The sequence below is a fragment of the Brachyistius frenatus genome, unplaced genomic scaffold (assembly GCF_029030835.1).
Source record: "Brachyistius frenatus isolate BFR_SWC_R1_liver_20210118 unplaced genomic scaffold, ASM2903083v1 Contig_43, whole genome shotgun sequence".
Classification (NCBI taxonomy): Eukaryota; Metazoa; Chordata; class Actinopteri; family Embiotocidae; genus Brachyistius; species Brachyistius frenatus.
The window spans coordinates 969,632-988,881 of record NW_027210642.1 but is presented as its reverse complement, the minus strand read 5'-3'; the positions used below and the strand labels follow the sequence as shown (position 1 = coordinate 988,881).

At 41.3% G+C, this 19,250-nt stretch overlaps 1 protein-coding gene across 1 annotated transcript in view; it reads left to right on the top strand.

Moving 5' to 3' along the window:
• The window catches only part of coro7 (coronin 7), a 106,460-nt gene that overhangs the window by 81,469 nt on the left and 5,741 nt on the right, over positions 1-19,250 (top strand). Inside the window, exons 10-16 of the mRNA XM_069702828.1 lie at positions 17,723-17,777; positions 17,946-18,003; positions 18,108-18,253; positions 18,369-18,467; positions 18,552-18,656; positions 18,790-18,949; positions 19,063-19,238. Of these exons, the coding sequence (XP_069558929.1) occupies positions 17,723-17,777; positions 17,946-18,003; positions 18,108-18,253; positions 18,369-18,467; positions 18,552-18,656; positions 18,790-18,949; positions 19,063-19,238 (799 nt within the window). The remainder of the gene's footprint in view (positions 1-17,722; positions 17,778-17,945; positions 18,004-18,107; positions 18,254-18,368; positions 18,468-18,551; positions 18,657-18,789; positions 18,950-19,062; positions 19,239-19,250) is intronic.

The window sequence follows — 19,250 nt, the reverse complement described above, 5'->3', positions numbered from 1 at the left end:
AGTCGTGGCCACAGCTAAGTTTTGCATGTTCAAGAGAAATAAAGAAGGGGTAAGAAATAAATCACACCCTGCCGTACTTTGTAACCCATGTTTAAGGCTCACAAAGTCTGTGCCTGTGCCCTTTTTCCACCTCATTTACTCACTCTGTATAAACCTCTGTCCAAACTACAACACCGGTGCTGAGGTTATCCAGGTATACTTATTTATCTTAATCATTCAGCTTGTGTTTGTTGGATGCTGATGAGGAGCAGCGTCTCCAGAGCTCATGTACTCAAGGAGTGACCTCCAGACTGAAGACTGTTATCAATTGTTTATTACTGCTGATGTGTAATGCAATAATGACAGTCAGAGTAAACAAAAATACAATACAGTAAACACAAGACATTACTTTAGAAAAGGGGTCAACACTGTAAGTAATGTAACTTTTTATATTGATAAAATGATCAAATTCCTTTGGCAGTAAGCAGTAGTTTTATTCAAGAAGGACCAAGTTTGCGAAATTATATGATTACTTTTTCATTTTATTCAATCATTTAACTGATATATTATCTGTAAAATGTATCTCGGTATGTATTATTACAAAGACCGCACCCACACTACAAAGATATAATTCTAGTGGCCAAATATTGTTTCTTATTTGTAATTTTAATTTTTTTTTTTAATTTTTTTTTTTATCCGAGTCATATTTCAAAATATTAGAAAAAATAGACTTTTAACAGAATCATCCTTCAAAACCCAGTGTTATCAGGTCTAATGCTGCTGTCATTTAATAGATTTGTCATTTACATTTCCACTTATAATTAACTGTGGTCTTTTTCCTGACTTATTTCAAGTAAATTTCTCAGGAGCTTGTAACAAAGCAAGTTCTTTAAAAAATACCACAGCAGATTTCATCCCATCATAACAAACACAGCACTGTACTGTTCAACAGATTTTGAAGGAAATGTGTCGACAGTTGTTCCACTCAGTATGTGTTTTGAATTGACAGCCTTTTATCCTCCTCCGTCATTAATGCAGTGCACATTGTTGCAACTGTAGTGATCAGGTTTCAGCCTCATTTGATGTCCCGTCCACTGTTTTCTGCTTAAATGTTCAGCGTCATTGAAATCTGTTCCACATATTTTGTATATTCTAGGACAGACACAGGCATTGGTTCAGTGGTGTAAATCACAGTCGAGTGGCTGCAGCAGCAATTCATGTGCCCGTCAGCACGTTGGGCTCCTAATCACCGTGGCTCAGTAAAAGATGGTGAGGCAGCCTATAACACTGCCCAGGGGAACCTATAAAACACTAGTTTGTTGAGCCAGTTTCGCAGCCTGCTCAGGGTTTAAAGCTCCAAGCACTTCGCCACACAGCTCCACGCTGTTTTTGGTGCTGGGTGACAGAGATTTGTTCCTGTCAGATTTCATAAAAAGTCGACACTCAAATTCCCCTGTTTTCCTTTTCATTTCATTCACTCCTGAAAATCAGTTTTTTTGTGCATACCCATGCCAAAGTATTTTGCTAATCAGACTTTCATCACCATCTCTTTCCTACCCAATCTTTTTTTGTAACTTTCTCTCATGTTGCTTCATCATTTCTGACTTCATTTGCCTTTTTTTTTTTGCCTCTGTGATCTATTGTAACTTTTACACTTTATTTCAAGTTCAACTTTAACTCACATTTATGGATCTTGTAGCCATCACTGTAGATCTTACCTGACACATAGTTTATTGTTTGGAACTATATTGCTCTGGGGTATAGTTGAAAAAACATAATTAGAAATGACATGACAAATGCAGTGTGATTGTAAAATGAATATGACTGTGAAGACCCTGGAAAAATAATATAAGAAAGATAGACACCTTTTTATCTCCAAGTCCACACAAGGACAAAGAGCTTATCACAAAGGCTAAACTGACTCGAAACAGACTAAACGTTTTTTGTCCTTCCTCTCTTAAACTTATAAGGTTGTCTTCATAGTCTGATATACATATTCTTTTTTTATTTTTTATTGTTATATAACCCTGTTTCCAGTAATTACTTCTGTCTTTTTCAAATGTATCCCCTCCTGTAAAAGTCATTGTTTGATGTTAAATACATTTCAGAATTGTATAACTTCTTTATATGGAAACATCTTTGAAACTTGAAAATCAACATAGTTACATGTTTTTTATTCACCCACGATAAACAATTTGTTCTTGCTTTGTTTTAATGATAGGTTTGTTCTTATTTTTGTTGTGGAAAATGACTACTTTCCTACTTTTTTCCTGCTTCTTGTGGTCTTGCTCACTTGCACTTTTGTTGTAAACTGAATTATGTGTTTAGTGCTATCATGTATCTTGTGATTATGCTAGTCATACTTGGTGTATATGGTAAAGTATATACTCTACGTACTGTCCTTGACCCTGTCATCACTTCACTGTTCCTCCATGGATAGGCCCTGTAATGGGACAAACACTTGATCACCATGAGGACACAAATATAATCATACTATACACCCATGTCCTCCATAATGATGCCTGTTAATCTATTCCAAAACATGAGCGTATGTCTCGGTTTGAGGTATTCGTTTTTTGTTGTTCACAACATGCCTGTGGGGTTTTAACTTTTAGGAGCTCATAAAGTTCAGTAGACGACAAAGAAGGAACGTGTCTCTGCAGGAGAGACGGGCAGAGAGTCAATGAGAAGTCACCACAAAATGACATCTCACTTGTCCACTCACACCCCATATTGTCAGTCAACACAACAAAACGATGTCTTTTGAACATTTGAAGCTAACAGGATGATAGTTTTACAGCTCCAAAAACAGAATGAAATGCTCTATGAATTTCTAAAAGTTGCTTGCACTGCATATTTTGTAACCACACAAGGCCACTTTGTACCTAAAATATGTCATAATCTCCTTATTTTTCAACCATGACAATGCTCTGGTCATGCATATTAGAGGAAAACTAAAGCAGAAAATAGTTATTGCATGAGCTTAAAGGAGACTCTTTTTTTTTCTTTTCTGGGAGCTATTAAAATGGGTTTTTATGCATTTTGTTAAGTTGGATGTTTGGGGCAGAAGAGCTTCAGCTTCACAGAATTCTCTAGACAATGTCTTTTTCATTTTGTACTGGGCTGTACCTTTAACATTACTTTATTACATAAGTAGTGTTTTTCATATTTCGCAGTATTCAGTGTATAGTACAATTAGGAAGCGCAGATATTACAGGGAGAGGGTGGAGGCAATTTTGGGAACCATGCGCATCAATAGGAGAGCCTGGGGATGATTGTCATGGTTTATTTTCTACTCATTGTTCTCCCAGCCTCTCCCTGTCCTTTAGAGGGTGAGGTGAGCATCTCCTTCATTAGTGTTTAGTTATACGTATGTGCATATGTATTGGCATCTGTGTTCATTTGTGTTTTGTGCACATGCACGCCACCCCCCTCTGTCCACCACTTACATGTCTTCCCGTCACACATAAATGTGCTCTGACGGCAGTATGTGTTGGCTTCCTTGAGACTCAACCAGAGCCCTCCTCAAGGCCCAAGCTTGCCTTTCTTCCCACAACGCCTCAGCACCCATCAGCAAGGAAAAATGTCCATGGGAAGTAGTGCCGTGCAGAGGAGGAGAGACCTGGGAAAGTACAGGGAGAAGCTAGGAACATGCATGATTAATTAGGGGCTGCTATGGGAACCTGAATGGGACAGAGACATAGCCAACCGAGTGAGAGGAATACTGAGTGTAATCAAAGCAGAAGTTGTCACTGTGGGAGAACAAGCACTTAATGGTATCATCAAATGCAGCGCAATGGATAAAAGTGAAATGTTGACTCTTCCCACCTATCCTCTCTTGTCAGCTTTGACCATTATAAAAGTCAATCTGTTGCTCATAAAGCTGTCTTCTTTAGTATGTATAACACTTACAGCAAGTACTAATTTTATTATCCATCTTGTTTACTGGAGTTCATCCTTGGTTAAGCACAAACCAAAGAGACTCGTGGAACAGTGTGTATCCTGAAGTAAACTTTATGTTTAGGGTTAAAAAGGACCTACCCAAAATATATTTTTACTCTTTCTCACCATTCGTCAGAGGCCGGGTTTGACAGGCTGTGTTAACGAGCACAGACAGAATGTCATAATTAAAAAAAAAAAAATTAAAAAAAAAAATCTGGCTCCTGTTTGTCGTCTATTTATTGTTTTGTTTTTTTGTTTTTTATTATTCTGATGATTTGGGACTCTTTGTCATTTCCCTGTGGCCTGATTGTGGCATTTGGGCCTCTTTGGAGCAAGCTGAGAGCTTCATTTGAGCTGGTTATGTTAACATGAAAACACCCTCAACACAGAGACCTCAAGAATCTGTACACTAAAGTTTTAGTGATCGCAGCAGCTTGTTGTTTGATGCAGAGGAGGGCAACACAGTGAACACAGAGACCCAGGGAGGTCAGACCATAGTTCACTTTGAGGTTTACTAGTCTGTTGACTCTGTGCACGCTAACACTTCTCATTAAGCAGCGTGACAGAGCAGCACAGCTGGGCCATTTATGCCTCAGAGCTCGACAAGCAATTACAGCAGATTTTTATTGTTGAGAGGATCAACAATTCATCATGAAAACAATCCCGACCAACTTGCATTACTGAGCTGATTGACATGTTTCCGTGAACGTTTGTATGATTTTTATATTTCACTGTCCGTATTATGCACGCATGAACTCTTCCCTCTTCTTACCTTTCCTCCTGTGCTCACATCTTCCTGCCTCTCAGTCATATTTTGATACTGCACTTTGGTATGCCAGTTATTGGGTAACAGCAGCATGCCTGTGGTTTAGTGCGGTAATGACTGCAGCTTTGTTACAGTATGCTCACTATGACTGTACTCCTGTTTTAATACGATCCCTATCAGAGGGATGAGAGCAGCTATGCTGCATAGGTCACATCAGGTTGGCCTGGTGCCTGGAGACCGGTAATTTACATTTTATGTCACAACAATGGACAAGCATCTTTTGCACAAGATGTGTTTATCATAATTGCTTTATAGATTAAAAGTAAAAATTTCGACCCCTCTGACTCATAGTGAGTCAGATCCCATTCAGTCCACTTGAGTGTCAGACCGAAAGGTTTCGTCGGTCCGCCTGAGGCCTTGTCAGCCAGCCAGTCATTATGCTGCAGGAGCGTGCCGTCCTGTGAGGAAGCAACACAGCACAATGCTGAGATCATCCCCAAAGAAACTGAAAAAATAAAGCACTGTGAAAGGTCTTAAACGTATAAAACTTAGTTATACTGAATGAACGTCTGTTTTTCACACACAAACACAAAGCCCATCTACTCTACCCAGTTCCCTTCCAATCACACACACATTATTAGAGGTACAGTATCATTCTTTCATCTCGTCGTTTCTTATATTTTGTGTGTTCATACATTTTTCAATATTGTACACTACATTCTTTATTCCACCATCTCTTGGTGCCAATCATGGAGACTGTTTGGTCTTGGCTTGATGCATTATAACTGTTGTGGCGCCCTTCCTACCTTTATGCATTTCAAAATTTCTTCTGATTCTGTCTCTGTGTAGTTTTATAATGATACTAAAATACCATGCCTTTGTCTAAGTCCTTCTGGATTTAGTTTTTTAATCAAGATGTCTCTGAGTGGTTTTGTTCTAAAATGACCTGCCGAGTTCAATAAAAGGGGTTAAATAAAAACAAACACATGCACACAGCACAGATAACAAGTGTTCCTTCAGCTGTGTCACACAGCCCCGATAACAGCGACATGAAAAGATGAATGTGAAGGTCTTGACATTGAGAAAAGGTCAAGAAGTTGATTAAATGAAAAGAAAGAGCAAAGAAGAAGCTCTTGTTTCTTTAGCTATGACCGTTACTTTGGATTCCCTGCTTCTTTTCACCTCGCGACAGTTCGGCCACCTCCGTGTTTGCAAGGCTGAAGCCTGTCTGAGTGTAATTCGATGCAACGTGAGCAGCACTTAGCTTTATTCTCCAGAGGAATATGCATCTGCTGCCTCGTCATGCAGTGGTAGAAGGGGCTGAGCCTGAATGTGGGCTCGTAAATGTCTGGTCAACGCTGCTTTTTGTAACCAGATGGAGGCTCACAGACTACACTGTAAGCATGTGTTTCTCTGGCTACATCTGTGCATCTCGCTTTGTCAAATGCATTGTTTCCTACTCTCTTTGTGACAATAAACTCTATTTACAATGTAAGGTTCATACTTAAAATGTTTTGCGGTCTTGTCTTCGTATGGCTTGAATACTAAACTCTGCATTAGTAGCTATAACTCTGTATGGGTGGTCACACCCTGTGGTTTCTGCCCAGACCAAGATACAGACAGAGATGGTGAATAAGAATGAGAAGAAAAAAAACGTGTGTTTTGATGCGTGATGGGGACAGTAATCGGAGGAGTCGATCTGGTCGTTGCAGCTCATCAACGCTATCAAGTCAAGGCTACGGTGTCCTCTGTAACAATTTCTTGCTTTCTCTTTCACTGGCTCGGTCCAATAACTCCCCCAGATGTTGCACGATAGAGCTCAAAATTACTCTTAAAGGGCTCTCTCACACACATATGAGGACATGCAAAACTTTTGATTTACCACACAAATGTGATCACAATCTTATCTCTTACTTGTCTCGCTCAGTTCTTCCCTTCCTCCTTTCTCCCTCCCTCAGTCCTTCAGCGTGTCTCTTAAAATAAATCTGCTCTGTTCTGTGAGGTTTTTATTGGTTTCACTGTACATATTCCTGCTTCGGTCATTAAAGCAGATGATTTAGTGCGGGTGTGTTAACAGTAAAACACAGGATCTCGTGCGTAGTTGTTCGACCCAGGACAAAGGGGGAAAGTTGAGGCTGAGGCATGGAGACCAAAGTTAGGCTGCGGGTATGATGTTGAGGTTCTTAGACCTGCATCGTGATGTGGGACAAGGATTTTTTTTGGGACTAATTAAATTCACTTCAAATTTTTATTTTTATGTCTTTACCTCAACTGAATGACTTTATCAGCCCTAAAACCCTGCATGTAATTTTTTTCAGAAAGGTCTTAGTTGTCCCCCTGAAAACAATCATTTTCTTGTATTTCCAAACATTTGCTTTTTATCTTTTATTCAGCAAAAGTGGAATTTCTTCTCTTGAGATACGCGAGAGATCAGTGGAGGGGATACGAGAGATAAAGTCATGTTTGAGATGGACCAGAAAAAGCAAGTTTGGACACAGTCGCATCCAGCAAGGTGTGTGTGTGTCACAAAGAGATGAGTCAGATCCACAGTCGCTGTGTACCAGAGACAGAGACAGAGGCACTGATAAACTCTGTTAACTGACTGATAAAGCAGAGCTGGAAGACACCACAGAGTCCAAACATGCGTGAATGACGATTGTTGAAAGGCGCTCTGTTGAACGCCTCAAGAATGTTTTTGTAGCTCTAGTCAAGCAGGAATGGAAAAAAAAAAAAAAAAAGCAGGTCTGAAGTTGTTTTAGGGTTTGTATTTCTGTCTTTATTTTTCCCGTTCACTCTCTTGAGTTGATCCTCTCACTCATCTGCACACACGTACTCAGGCCCCAAGGAAAAACAAATGTTGAATAGTAAAGTTTTATGTCCATAAATTACAGAGTTTTATGGTTCTAGCCTTTTCAATAATTCTGTCCTGGCTGTCCCTGAAGGAAAGTATCGTACAGTACACACACGCAGTCACATACAACGGGGCAAGTATGTTCTGAAAGGTTTGGATCATCCATTATGAGCTTTGGTAAAAAATCAAGGACTGCAATCCTTCGAAGGAACTTTGGCTGAAGACTTGAGCAGCAGTCACCAAAAAGATTCATCAGTAACCGTCCAAGACATGTGACATAACAGTTCACCTGTAGCATTTTCCACGCTACCGTCTGGGCTGTTGCTCTTAGGCCTCTATACTGTCCGTCTGAGTTTGACCACGCTCTGTTTAGCTGGACAATACTTTAACAGGGCAGTAAGTCATTCATCGAGTCTGTTATTGGTGGGTTGTATTTTCATAGGAGACTTTACTGAGTGTTTCAGTAGGTGTCGGGTAGAAGAGCCACAGTATGGACTTTCCACAGCACGAAAAATAGACTAGAGTGAACTTAACACTGTCATCATCTCCAATTTGTTCCCTATTAAAAATCAATGTGGAGTTGCTGACTCACCGTGGCCAAGTCGAGGGTAAATGTCTGATCGTTACTTTTAAGTTATAGCTGTGGTATGCAGAATAATTCATAATTGCAGTGCAGCATATGATATCTATGGCTGATTTAGAGCGTGACTTTTCTATTTTGTGGTTTATTTTAAAGGGATTCATAAGGAGTATTTTTTAGCGTTAACAGTGATTATGAGCAATGCAAATTTTAAGTAACTGCTGATATACATAGTTGAATTTTTCTTTAGCTCTACTGTTGGGATTTATGCGATTTTTAAATACATTTTCCTTTAGAATGGGCTTGCATGTGAAAGACAAACACTTGAATGAGACCGCTAATGAAACACTTAACCTGAAGAGACAGACACATATATTTGTTAATAGACGTGAGTTACTCCTTTTCTTAAACTTGTAAAATGTACTCATGTTTACACAAAAATAGGAAGGCCTTTGGATCCTCTATTTCGTCGAAAGCATATTTCTTTAGACAATTTGTGAGCTTTCAAAGTAGCCAAACTAGCAAAGCCGCCAGAGTTTAAGTACTTTTATTGCAAATATATCAGAATGTTTCTGTGTTGTATTGGCGGACATTTTGCTGATCAACAAATAACTGTGAAATACTGCTATTGGCCGAAAATCAATCAACGTCTAGTCAAGAGGGCAAAACAGTTCACCATTTCCTCACTTCCTCTCAAACATGTGTACTTCATCCCCTCCAGGACTGTGTTCAGTATTTAGCACGCAACCATGACAAGACTTTCCTTAGATGACCGAACAGCAGAGAGGGTCGTTGCGGTCGTGACCCTCACCCGGTCGCTTTCTGTCTTCCTTGTTATCTCCTCTTCTCCCCTCTCTCTGCTGAGGCAGTTATGGCTGCCGATCGGTTCCCAGGCCCTCAACGACAGGTCATTTAATGGTCGTCTAGTGTGGGCCCTTGATGCTGAACCCCCGAGGTTAACGTGGAACGCATCTCTTCCGGGGCTCCACAGACATCAGCACTTAAGAGATACAGACGTTGGAGATGCGATTACAAACTGAAGAGCATGCCCATGGTACTTCACTTGCTGTTTGTTTCTGTTAGCAAGCTCCAAGCTTTCTTACTGTAAGTGAATTTTCACGTGTGTGCTCATTTTAAAGATTTGTTTCTTTGTTAGGACTTTCACTACCTTACTTCCCTTTCAGTCTGTATACCCCAAGTCCCTGACGCCCACCCACGTCCTACAGCAAGCCCACCCCCTCTGAGCACTGAATGTGGAGGGCCTGAGGTCTTCTGCCAGTTTATGACCAGTGATCTGGCTACTTTATAACCTAGCAAGTCTGGACCAGTTTTCCACGCATTTAAAGGTCTGTGTGAATGTTTGTGTGTGGGAGGCGACATGAGTGTGTCATTTTGCAGGTGTTTTTTTACTTTCTCTTATTTATCTTAGATATTCAGAACTGTGTGTGTTTAATAGTTCAGTGTAAGTATCTGGTCCGCCAATTTAAGCCCTGGTTTGGTCTCTCTTTGTGTCTCCTCTTGTAAAAATAAAGATTCCGGTTTTCATTTTTCATGTTAACATTATGTAAAACAGATGCGCTGTCCGTCGTGGTCAAACAGCACTCTGCGTTGAGTTGTCTTGAGACGTGTATAATTGTCTATTGCATTACAAGGGCTCGTTTTTTGACACATACTTGGTATTTTTCAAAGATGTGATATGTGGCTTTGGTACCAGTCGTCTTGTTGCGGGCTCATTGTTCCGCCCAGCAGAGAGGGATTAACTGAGAGATGTGCTGCCCTGGTTGGGGCTGCTTGTGTCAGTGTGAAGATGGAGCTATACTGACGACAACTTGGAATGGTAATGAAGCGTTATTCTGTTTCTTGAGGACAGAAGGGAAATTACTATGGAAGCTGTGGCATATTTTTTCCGTTTGGCAACTTTGCTTGCGGTCGCATGTGGAACCGGGAGTTTATGGTGGGTGTCAGAGCGATCACTGCAGACCTTTTGACATAGGACTCGATGAGTTTAATTAAATCTGGAGCATGCATGTACGCATGTGAATGTGTGCCACTGCATGTACTTGTGTGTGTATGTGCTGGTTGTCAGGGCCCAGAGGACGGGGCCCGATGAAGCGAGGACAAAGGGGAGAGCAGGCGCTTGGCAGCCCATCTGAGAGCCTCGTCACTGGGGCTCAGACACGGCCACAGCTGGCCCCTCCACTGACAATCCTAGCTTTTCTTCCCCACTCAGGAACGCAGTGCGTCAACCCTAATTCCCTTCTAATGAACTGGCTACTGAAGGTAGCTAGGCAGGCGGACCCAGCACACTTATTAAACACACGTAGTGGAAACAAAACACACGCTCAGTATGCTGCACTTTAGTACATTTCAGCTCTCAGCAGCACTGTGCAGCCTGACTCAAACACCTGCTGAGGATCCTTGAACTCATCATATCTTCAGCATTCAGTACGACCAGAGGCAGAGCCGTATTTGAGCCTTTTAGACCATACCCGTATAAGAACCTACTGTGTTTCCCCTGTGTGTGCTTTTTCTTTATTATCAAATAGATTTGAGCCAAAGAGCTAAGATACTTATTACTTATCTTTGAATAACCTAATAGCTCATCTCATCACACTTACTTACTGTTCTGAAGGTATTTCCTCTTTCTTCTTCTACTTCAAAGACTCTTGTCTGATTTTTCAGTCTGATTTAGACTAAAAAAGACTTTTATCCCAAGTTTCAACTTAATTTTCTAATACAAACAAAGATGGCAACTGGAAATTACCTCCTTGCTTAATATGTGCGAGAGCATCAAGGAAAGTTTTCGCTAGAAGAAACGACCTTCGTCTTTATTTGCTCTGGCTGCACAGATTTGGAAATTCAGACGCTACTTTGGAAGCAGGTAAAATATTCTTCTTCTGGTGACTTTTTTCTATCCAGATGGATAGAGAAGTGTTTGAGAATTCGGGAAATACCTCAAGAGGGAGTTTTTCAGGGTTTAAAATAAACCCCCAGGGATTTACGTCTCAGAAAAATGAATCCTTAGCTCTGTTTCTTGAAAGCAACAGAAAGGTACAAACAGGGCTAATAACCACCAGGACATTATTCTGTCCCCTTCCTTATTTCCAAACTCACACAAGACCTATGTCTTCACTCATGAGAATAAAATCAGTTTGGACAGTGAAATGTATTTCACTTAGAAGCTAGTGTAACTGATGTAGTGAAGAAGCTTCTGTGGTGCAGCCGGAGGCGCTCTGATGCTGTGAATGGAAACATTTGTACACATTTAGACACCACAAGTGCATAAATTCGATTGCGGTGTGAACTTGTGAGTTTACAAAGGTGACAAAGTTGATCAGCTGTGATATATTGTTTGTTTGCTTTCTTTTGGCAAACCTAAGTATTTTTTGTTGGATCGTGCTGCTTCAGTTTGAATGCTCTAATCAGTGCCAAACCATTTGTTGACTTTAGGTGATCTTTGCCAAGATTGTGCATAATTTTTACTCTCATATCTCCGATGGAAAGGACTTCCTTTTTTTCATTTTTTTTTTTCACATTCTTATAGAACACTAGAAACCAGCCCAGGATTTACCATCCTGGAGACAGTTTTACAGCTCCTGTGTTGTTCACTTTCCCTTTTAATATCAGTGGATTATTCTGCTCCACTCCTTCCATTGTCGAGGTAATGTGAACACCCACGGGCCCGCAGTGTAAATGTGCATAAAACCATTAGCTGTGTCCAACTCCTTTACCTTTACACAAGACTAATAACAGTGAAACATAAAAGAGTGTGTTCTGTCACAGCCAACAATGAAGACAGGAAGAGGGCAATGTTGTAGCACAATAAATAGATAATGTGCTGGTCATATGAACTGTCTTCATCAGACAGGGATTATGAAAATAAGTTAAAAAGCGTGCGCTTAAATAGTCATACTTTAACACGGGAGATACAGCTCTTAGTTACAGCCAAGAGTTCACCAAACTACAGCACATCTGCCACATTATTAATCTGCCTTTTACTGTGTGTATGTGAGGGGGAGGTAAAGTAAGGCCTACAATGTTATTGAAATGTGTCAAAGGGTTTTGGGTGATTTACGGCTACGGTTCAATTTGAGCTATGAGTATTGGTCCCTCCCTTTATGTCCATATGCGTGATGTTACTGCAGATGACAATGCTATTCTTCCGGTCAGTCGGTTAGCCATTCTGCTCTAGACTGAACTATCTCAACAGCTACTCAATGGATTGTCATGAAATTTTGTGCTGATAATCCAAATCAATCCTTTGGTTTATGACCACAAACCTGCAAAACTAATGACACTGGCTTTGGCTGTGCTTTGTAATAAGTGCTACTTAGCAAATGTTGGCCTGCTAACACGCTTAACTAAGATGGTCGTCAAGGTAAACCTTACACCAGCAGTGTACCCCAGTCTCACAGAGCTGCTCACAGGGCTATAGACTCTTGTTTTTCCTTCATGAGAAAACATGCATATAACCAAGAAAATGTAGCTGGATTAAAAAACACAGAATAATTATAATACCCATATCCATCCACATCGCTGTTTGTCTTTCTGTCAGTGGTTTAGATTCCAAGAAAAATCCAGTGATGAATATTTATACCAACTGCGGTTTTAATACATTTCATGAATTGTTTCACTTGGATTATGGGCTGTAGCCTCTGTCCGATTTAGAGCTTACTAACATCTCCACTACTCCCATTTAAAGTCACAGAATTTCACCAAATAAGAGTTTAGCACTGAATGTAATGCTCAGACGAGAGTGGGAAAAGTACACTGACCACGTGGTTTTTTTTGGATAACAGGGTAATTCTATTTTAAGTCTAAAATTAATGACTGAATCCTCCCAACAACATGTCCACTGTTATTGCTGTAGCCTGCCGCAGGTGTATTTGTCATCCTGTGTGAAAACCCAAACCTTATTTCATGGCCATGGCTCTAGTTTCACTCTGAAACACTAAGTTACCATCACTGACCAATAGGACAGCAGATATAGTCTAAAACAGCTGGACAAGCTGGAAGCCCACAGTCACACACAGTGGAGGCTGGAGGACTGATAAAGTGGACTGATGGAGTTCACCGTTCAGCAGACCCTTCACCCTCTGAGATAGCTCATTCACTCCGACTGACTGGGATTACACAACCAGGGAACAGATAAAAGATGACGGGAGGAGGGAGGCTGGGTTACGGAGAGAAAAACTAGTGAATTAAAGAGGGGTCATCCTATGTACGCACAATACCGTGGAGACTCTTCACTGCTGTGATTAATGATGAAGTCAGAATGGTTGTGATTATAGCGCAGAGCCTCGGAGGGCTCTCTAAGTATGATATCCTCTACAGTTAGTACCTCAATTCAGATCAAGAAATATACTTCCTCAATAATAGATTTAAGGGAAAGACATCTCCTCCAGGACAGAATAATATACAGTATTTGTCATATATAGTCGACAGAAATACCTATATTAGATTTACAATACAGTACTTAGAAATATAATGATAATGTAGCAGTTATTTGCAGATAATACATGGTTGCAGTCCATCTTAGAGAGCAATGGAGTGACTGTGTGGAAGACTACTCTAAAAAACTGAGATGTAGACAACCAGCTGCTTTGTTTAGGTTTCATATTCCTCAAAGGCCTCTTCTTCTTTTTCTTTTCTACTCTCTGGCGAGCTCCTACCTGTCATCTGGAGCTTATTGTGCCATCTAGCTGGTGTTTTTTGGAGTAAGGCTAGCTAAAGGCCATGATCTCATATGACAGAGAATGCACCCTTTCACTGATACTGATCGGGTCATAGCTGCTGTAGCTCAACCAATAACCTTATACCTCTACAGGCAACTTCCATTAGCTCCATCTATACTGTATAAATTACTCTGCTGTGTGTGTCTGATGCTATCTCTGTGCCTATATGTGCTCACACAAGCATAGAGTGTGTTGGTATTTGTGTATTTTCATATTTTTGAAGCACATACATGAGAATACAATTCATGATCTCCATATATATATATATCTGCACCCGAATGTGTATCTGGAAGGATACATCTGGTGGATGTATAGACACAGTTTGATGGCAGTGGCCATTCTTATTGTCCGACGATGACTGGACATTTTTGCTCAGTTGAACTCTATCAACTCTGAGGTTTCTCTCCACCTACAGCTCCAGCTGCAGAGGCCCAATTATGTGCACTCCCCAATTCAAACACAAACACACACACACACACACACACACCATTTCTGCACTTGTCTGTCATCCACATGTCCATTTATCTGGCCCTCCATTAGTCAGTTATTCCAATGATTTACACTATCTCACATTATCAAATGACAACGCATTCTCATAATCATAATATACCTGGGTTGATTCAGACTTATCCACGCACACAATCACTCTCACGCAGATGCTTTCTAGAGTAATACACCCATCATATCTGCTGGTGCTGAAGGCTGCTGTCATTGGCAGAAGGTCATTTTTATGATGTCCGTTTGGGCCTGTGTGAGAGAGCGGTGTGAGGCGATGGCAGACGAGACAGGAGGCGTGCTCTCTCTCTCTGCTCTCTGGTTTGTGTAAACTCTGATAGGAGCAGAGCTCCAGTGACAGACTGAAGCCAGGCGGATTTTGGAGCATCAGCCGGGCTCACTGCAGAGAGTGTTGGGAGAGTCTGAAAGGTGTTGAGACATTAGTGGGTGAAGATAGGCCTGAGAGTGCGAGGCTGCGATGAGTCAAATCTTTCAAGGAGGAGTTTACTTAGTTGTTATTCATGTTACTCTGCTGATACCATTGAGTCTTTCCCTCTATATTTATCTCTCTTTTTTTTTCTCTGACTGCATGCCACCTCTCAGATTTTTATGTTTTTTTTTGCAGTTTTATTTGATGACTATTTAACATGTGTCTGTGCTTAAACTTGCTCGAGTCACACACCCGACACTCAAAAGGCCTTATGTCTGGATTAGTGTGTCAGGCTGGAGTCAGTACTACACACACACACCTCCTTTTACAACCTCTCCTGAATGAGGTCTGTAATAGTTTTTCTTTTCATTGATAATCAGCCCATGTGATCGAGATCTGCATAACAAGCTCACTCGCAAACTTAACCCTGTGTGGGTGTCTCCACAGCACACGCATTAATGCTTGTACACATACGCGACTGGGCCGCATTATTAGCACGTGTGCTTGTGCGTCTGTGTGCGTAAATATGCACATGCACGCGTGTATGTGTTTTCCTGTGTGGGAAAATGGGCTGATGGTGAGGTGGAGCATGAAAACGACAGTAACTAGAGGCCATTATCAGTGATAAAGTTTGACTCAAATTATGTGGCTGTTTGACTTGTTGTACATTTACTGTGAGAAAACCACAGATAAGACCTCAGAGAAAAATCAAGGCAATTTGGGGAAATAATTGGGATTTGCGGCACTTGCTCACAGTGCAAGAAAGGTAGTGTTGGTGAATAGCAACGGATAGAGTGAGTGATGGAGAGGAGGACGGGCAGCGAGAGGGGTGTGGGAATGGAGGTGTTTAGGGACTCCCTGTGGGCTGACTCGGACATGGGAACACAGAGTCGGCCTAACGAAGCGTGGGTGCCCCTCGCTGACCTCCCAGGCCTGGGAGAGAGGGAGGGATGCGAGAGAAAAGAGGAGGCACAGGTCTGATGCGTGCGCAGATTTTGATATATCAAAGACCAAATCATGAAGTAAAGAGGACAAACTGGGACAGGTAGAGCAGGGAAAGAAGCTCCTTCGGGAAATCCTGAACGTGACATACTAATCTAAATTGCCTTTTAGGAAATTACACCCCCTTAACATGAACTCAAATAGGACAAAATGCAAACATTTATGAGCAACATTACATAATGACTTCATTATTTCCTTTAATTGGAACCTTTTTTCGCTGCTGCTTTAAGACTATTTCATCAAAAACAACTAATGGACTAATTGACTAAGTCAATCACACTGGCAGCTGGAACATTTTGCATTGCTGCACTACTTAATTGCATTACTACTTTCCTATTGCCTCACTTCTTTGCAAGTATTTTCATCTTTAAACACGTTACCTTGTTTATTAGGGTGTCTAGCATTTTACATCTTATTTCTTTTACTTTTAAAAAAAATTTAAAAAAAACTTTTCTGATCCTATCATCATATAAAAAAAATTGTCTTTTACCGAGACAAGAACCAGATTCATCATTTCCAACGTTTACACCGTTCAAAACTGTTAAAAGCAAAGTTACTTCCAAAAATGTGGCAAAAGACTCAAATGAAAATAATGCGCAGATCCTTATCACAGTAAACTGAATAAATAATGTCAGCTGTTACACAGACTCATGGCTGATCCTGATCTTCTAGCTTTGAAAAATCCTGTTTTTCAAATCTCTTCAACTTCCTGACATACAGTCATGCTGTGTTTTTCTCTGTAACTCTCAGACATGTACACATTGTAAACCTTTGCGTGTCACCATGCGCTAACATTTAAGATACCCAAACTAAGTCTGTCATTATATTGTCATACTTGGAGCATTACATCACCGGTCTGTCATTCTCAGTTGATGTGGAGGCAGCTGAGTGGCGTTTCCCCGAGAATAGTACCATTACGCAAGGTCATCATCAAAAGCCAATCAACTGCCTCTCCACTTCAATCAGCCTATCTGTGCCCTGTGATGTGAAGTAGTTAGGTCAGCCAGCATTCTCCGTCCTCTTCTGTCTGTGAAAATAATACAGCAGGATGCCTGTTGCTGTTATTGATGAAGAGAGGAAAGAAGAGAACAGACTGTGGCACTGTGGAGGTTGAGAATAAGAAAAGAGATTTTCCAGCATTGCCGGTGTTTGAGAAAGTATTTCCGGTTTGGTGTGGTTACTACGTCCAGTTGTACTTTCCCCTTTGAGCCAAAGCTCATTTAGTTTCCGGAGCCTTCAATCCTCTTAAATCAAATCATGAGAGGAGGCAGGTGACTGTTGCCTTGTTTTGCCTTGCGTGGGTGAAGGTTTGACGTAGAGCTGGAGGCTTTAGTTGACCAAGTGATTACTCGACTAGCAGAAAACGATTTAATAAGTATCAAACAAAAGGCTCCAAGATGTTTTAGAAGTTAGCAAATGGAATATGTTTGGAATTTGGACTGTTGTGTTTATCACTGGGCTTTGGGAAACTTCCTTGTTTTCTTTCATTTACAGACTAAAAGGCTAGATTGATCAATTGATCTTTTGATCAAACAATTTATTAGTAAATAAATAAAGAACTCAAATAATTTTTGGCTGCAGCTCTGCTCCCTGGTCACCTCAAGTCTGGTTTTCTGATTTTTAAGTCAGTTTTTAATATTTAAATATATTCCTCATGGTTTTAATGGGTTTTGATAATAAACATGTGGAAGAAGAAATCACAGTGGGTTTTGAATGTGACGGTCAAGATTCAGTTTCATCAAACAAAAAGTCTGCAGCAGTATCTGAGTGATCACTGGACAGCATTACCTCTACCCTAAAATTGAGCATTCTCCACCATCTAGTGGCAATTTAAGAAAACGTCAACCCATACAACCTGTGATATGTAAAGAAGAACAAGCGAGAATATTTTGAAAATCCCTTTCTCATGTCCCCTCTCCCTCTCTTGTCTCTTCACTGCCAGGATGCTGATCCCACTGTTTGATGAAGACACCGGTCTGCTCCTCCTGGCTGGCATGGTAAGATCTACATTTATGCCCTCGATGGTGCATTCTGTCTGGTGACAACAGTTATGTATTTTAAAAGTCTACTGCTAACAATTCAATGCATAATTCCCTTCTCAGCTGATAATAATCATCTTATAAGGCTTTTCAGTGGATGATCTAATAATGTTTTCTTTTGCTCAGGGTGACACTGTGATCGATTGCTTTGAAGTCTCTTCCTCTGATCCTTTCCTCTCTCAAGGTAAAGCTTAGTTTGCTATCTGTCTGCTCCGGCTTTATTACATCCTCCCTCCCGGTATTTTATTGCTCCTTTATGCATTTTCCCTCCATATTTTATATCTGTAGTGAGCCACTGTCTGACGGATATTTCAACACGAGGGGTTGCCATGGTACCCAAACTGGCGTTGGATGTGATGTCCTGCGAGGTGATGCGTTTACTTCAGCTGACAGACAGCTGCATTGTGCCAGTCAGCTATCAAGTGCCTCGCAAGGTGTGTATAGATGCACAGCACTGACCACCCCACACGCACAGAAGATTCACAACATGTGAAAGTAATGCACCTCTCTGCATTGCTGTTTTAATGCTTGTCCTGTATTGTCTTACAGCATTCAGGACAGGAGTTTCATGAGGACATTTACCCAGACACAGTGGGCACAACTCCGGCCATGTCTGCTGAGGAGTGGTGGCAGGGAGGGAACAAGCAGGTCAGAAATCTCCTCTCTTCACAGGTTTATCCAGTCGTTACACTGTACAGACAGACTGCAACAGTTAGCTCTGTTTGTCCTTAGGTGGAGAACGTCAGCCTCCACCCGGACAAACAGCCCAAACCGAAGGCCTCACCAGGAAAACAGACACCTGTAAAGAAGGAACTGGCCAGTGGAGGGAGTAAGGAGGTCAGAGACACATTCGGAGAAAATGTTTCTGTATTACCTGGTTTAGATTTACCCAAAACACTTTATCATTTAGGTTTGGTTAATGCGGACTTTATTTAACATTTATGGTACGCGGTATCTATCTTATCTACAGGATCAGGCTCGTGGCTGCTCAACCTCCAGCAGTCCTCTAAGCACTCCCAGCAGCAGTGCTGCCCCGTCACGCTCTCCCTCCTCCACCTCCGGCCTCTCCTCAGGCTTCATCCCCAGCCCCAGTCCCAGCCAGAGCACCAAGACAATTCAGAGCCTGCTGGGTATAAACACACGCATACACATACACATCTTTTGGTGTTTTTCCTGTTAGTATGAATGATTTTTTGTTGTTGTTGTTGTTGTTGTTGTCAATTTCAAATGATCTTTTATCCAGGACCGACCTCCAAGTTCCGTCACATCCAGGGCACAGTGATGCACAAGGACACTCACATCACCAACATTCGTGGCATCAACCTGACGACTCCAGGCGAGTGTGACGGCTTCTGTGTAAACCGCCAACGTGTGGCCGTGCCCCTCGCCATCTCTGGAGGCCAGATTGCCATATTTGAGGTACAGCAGTGG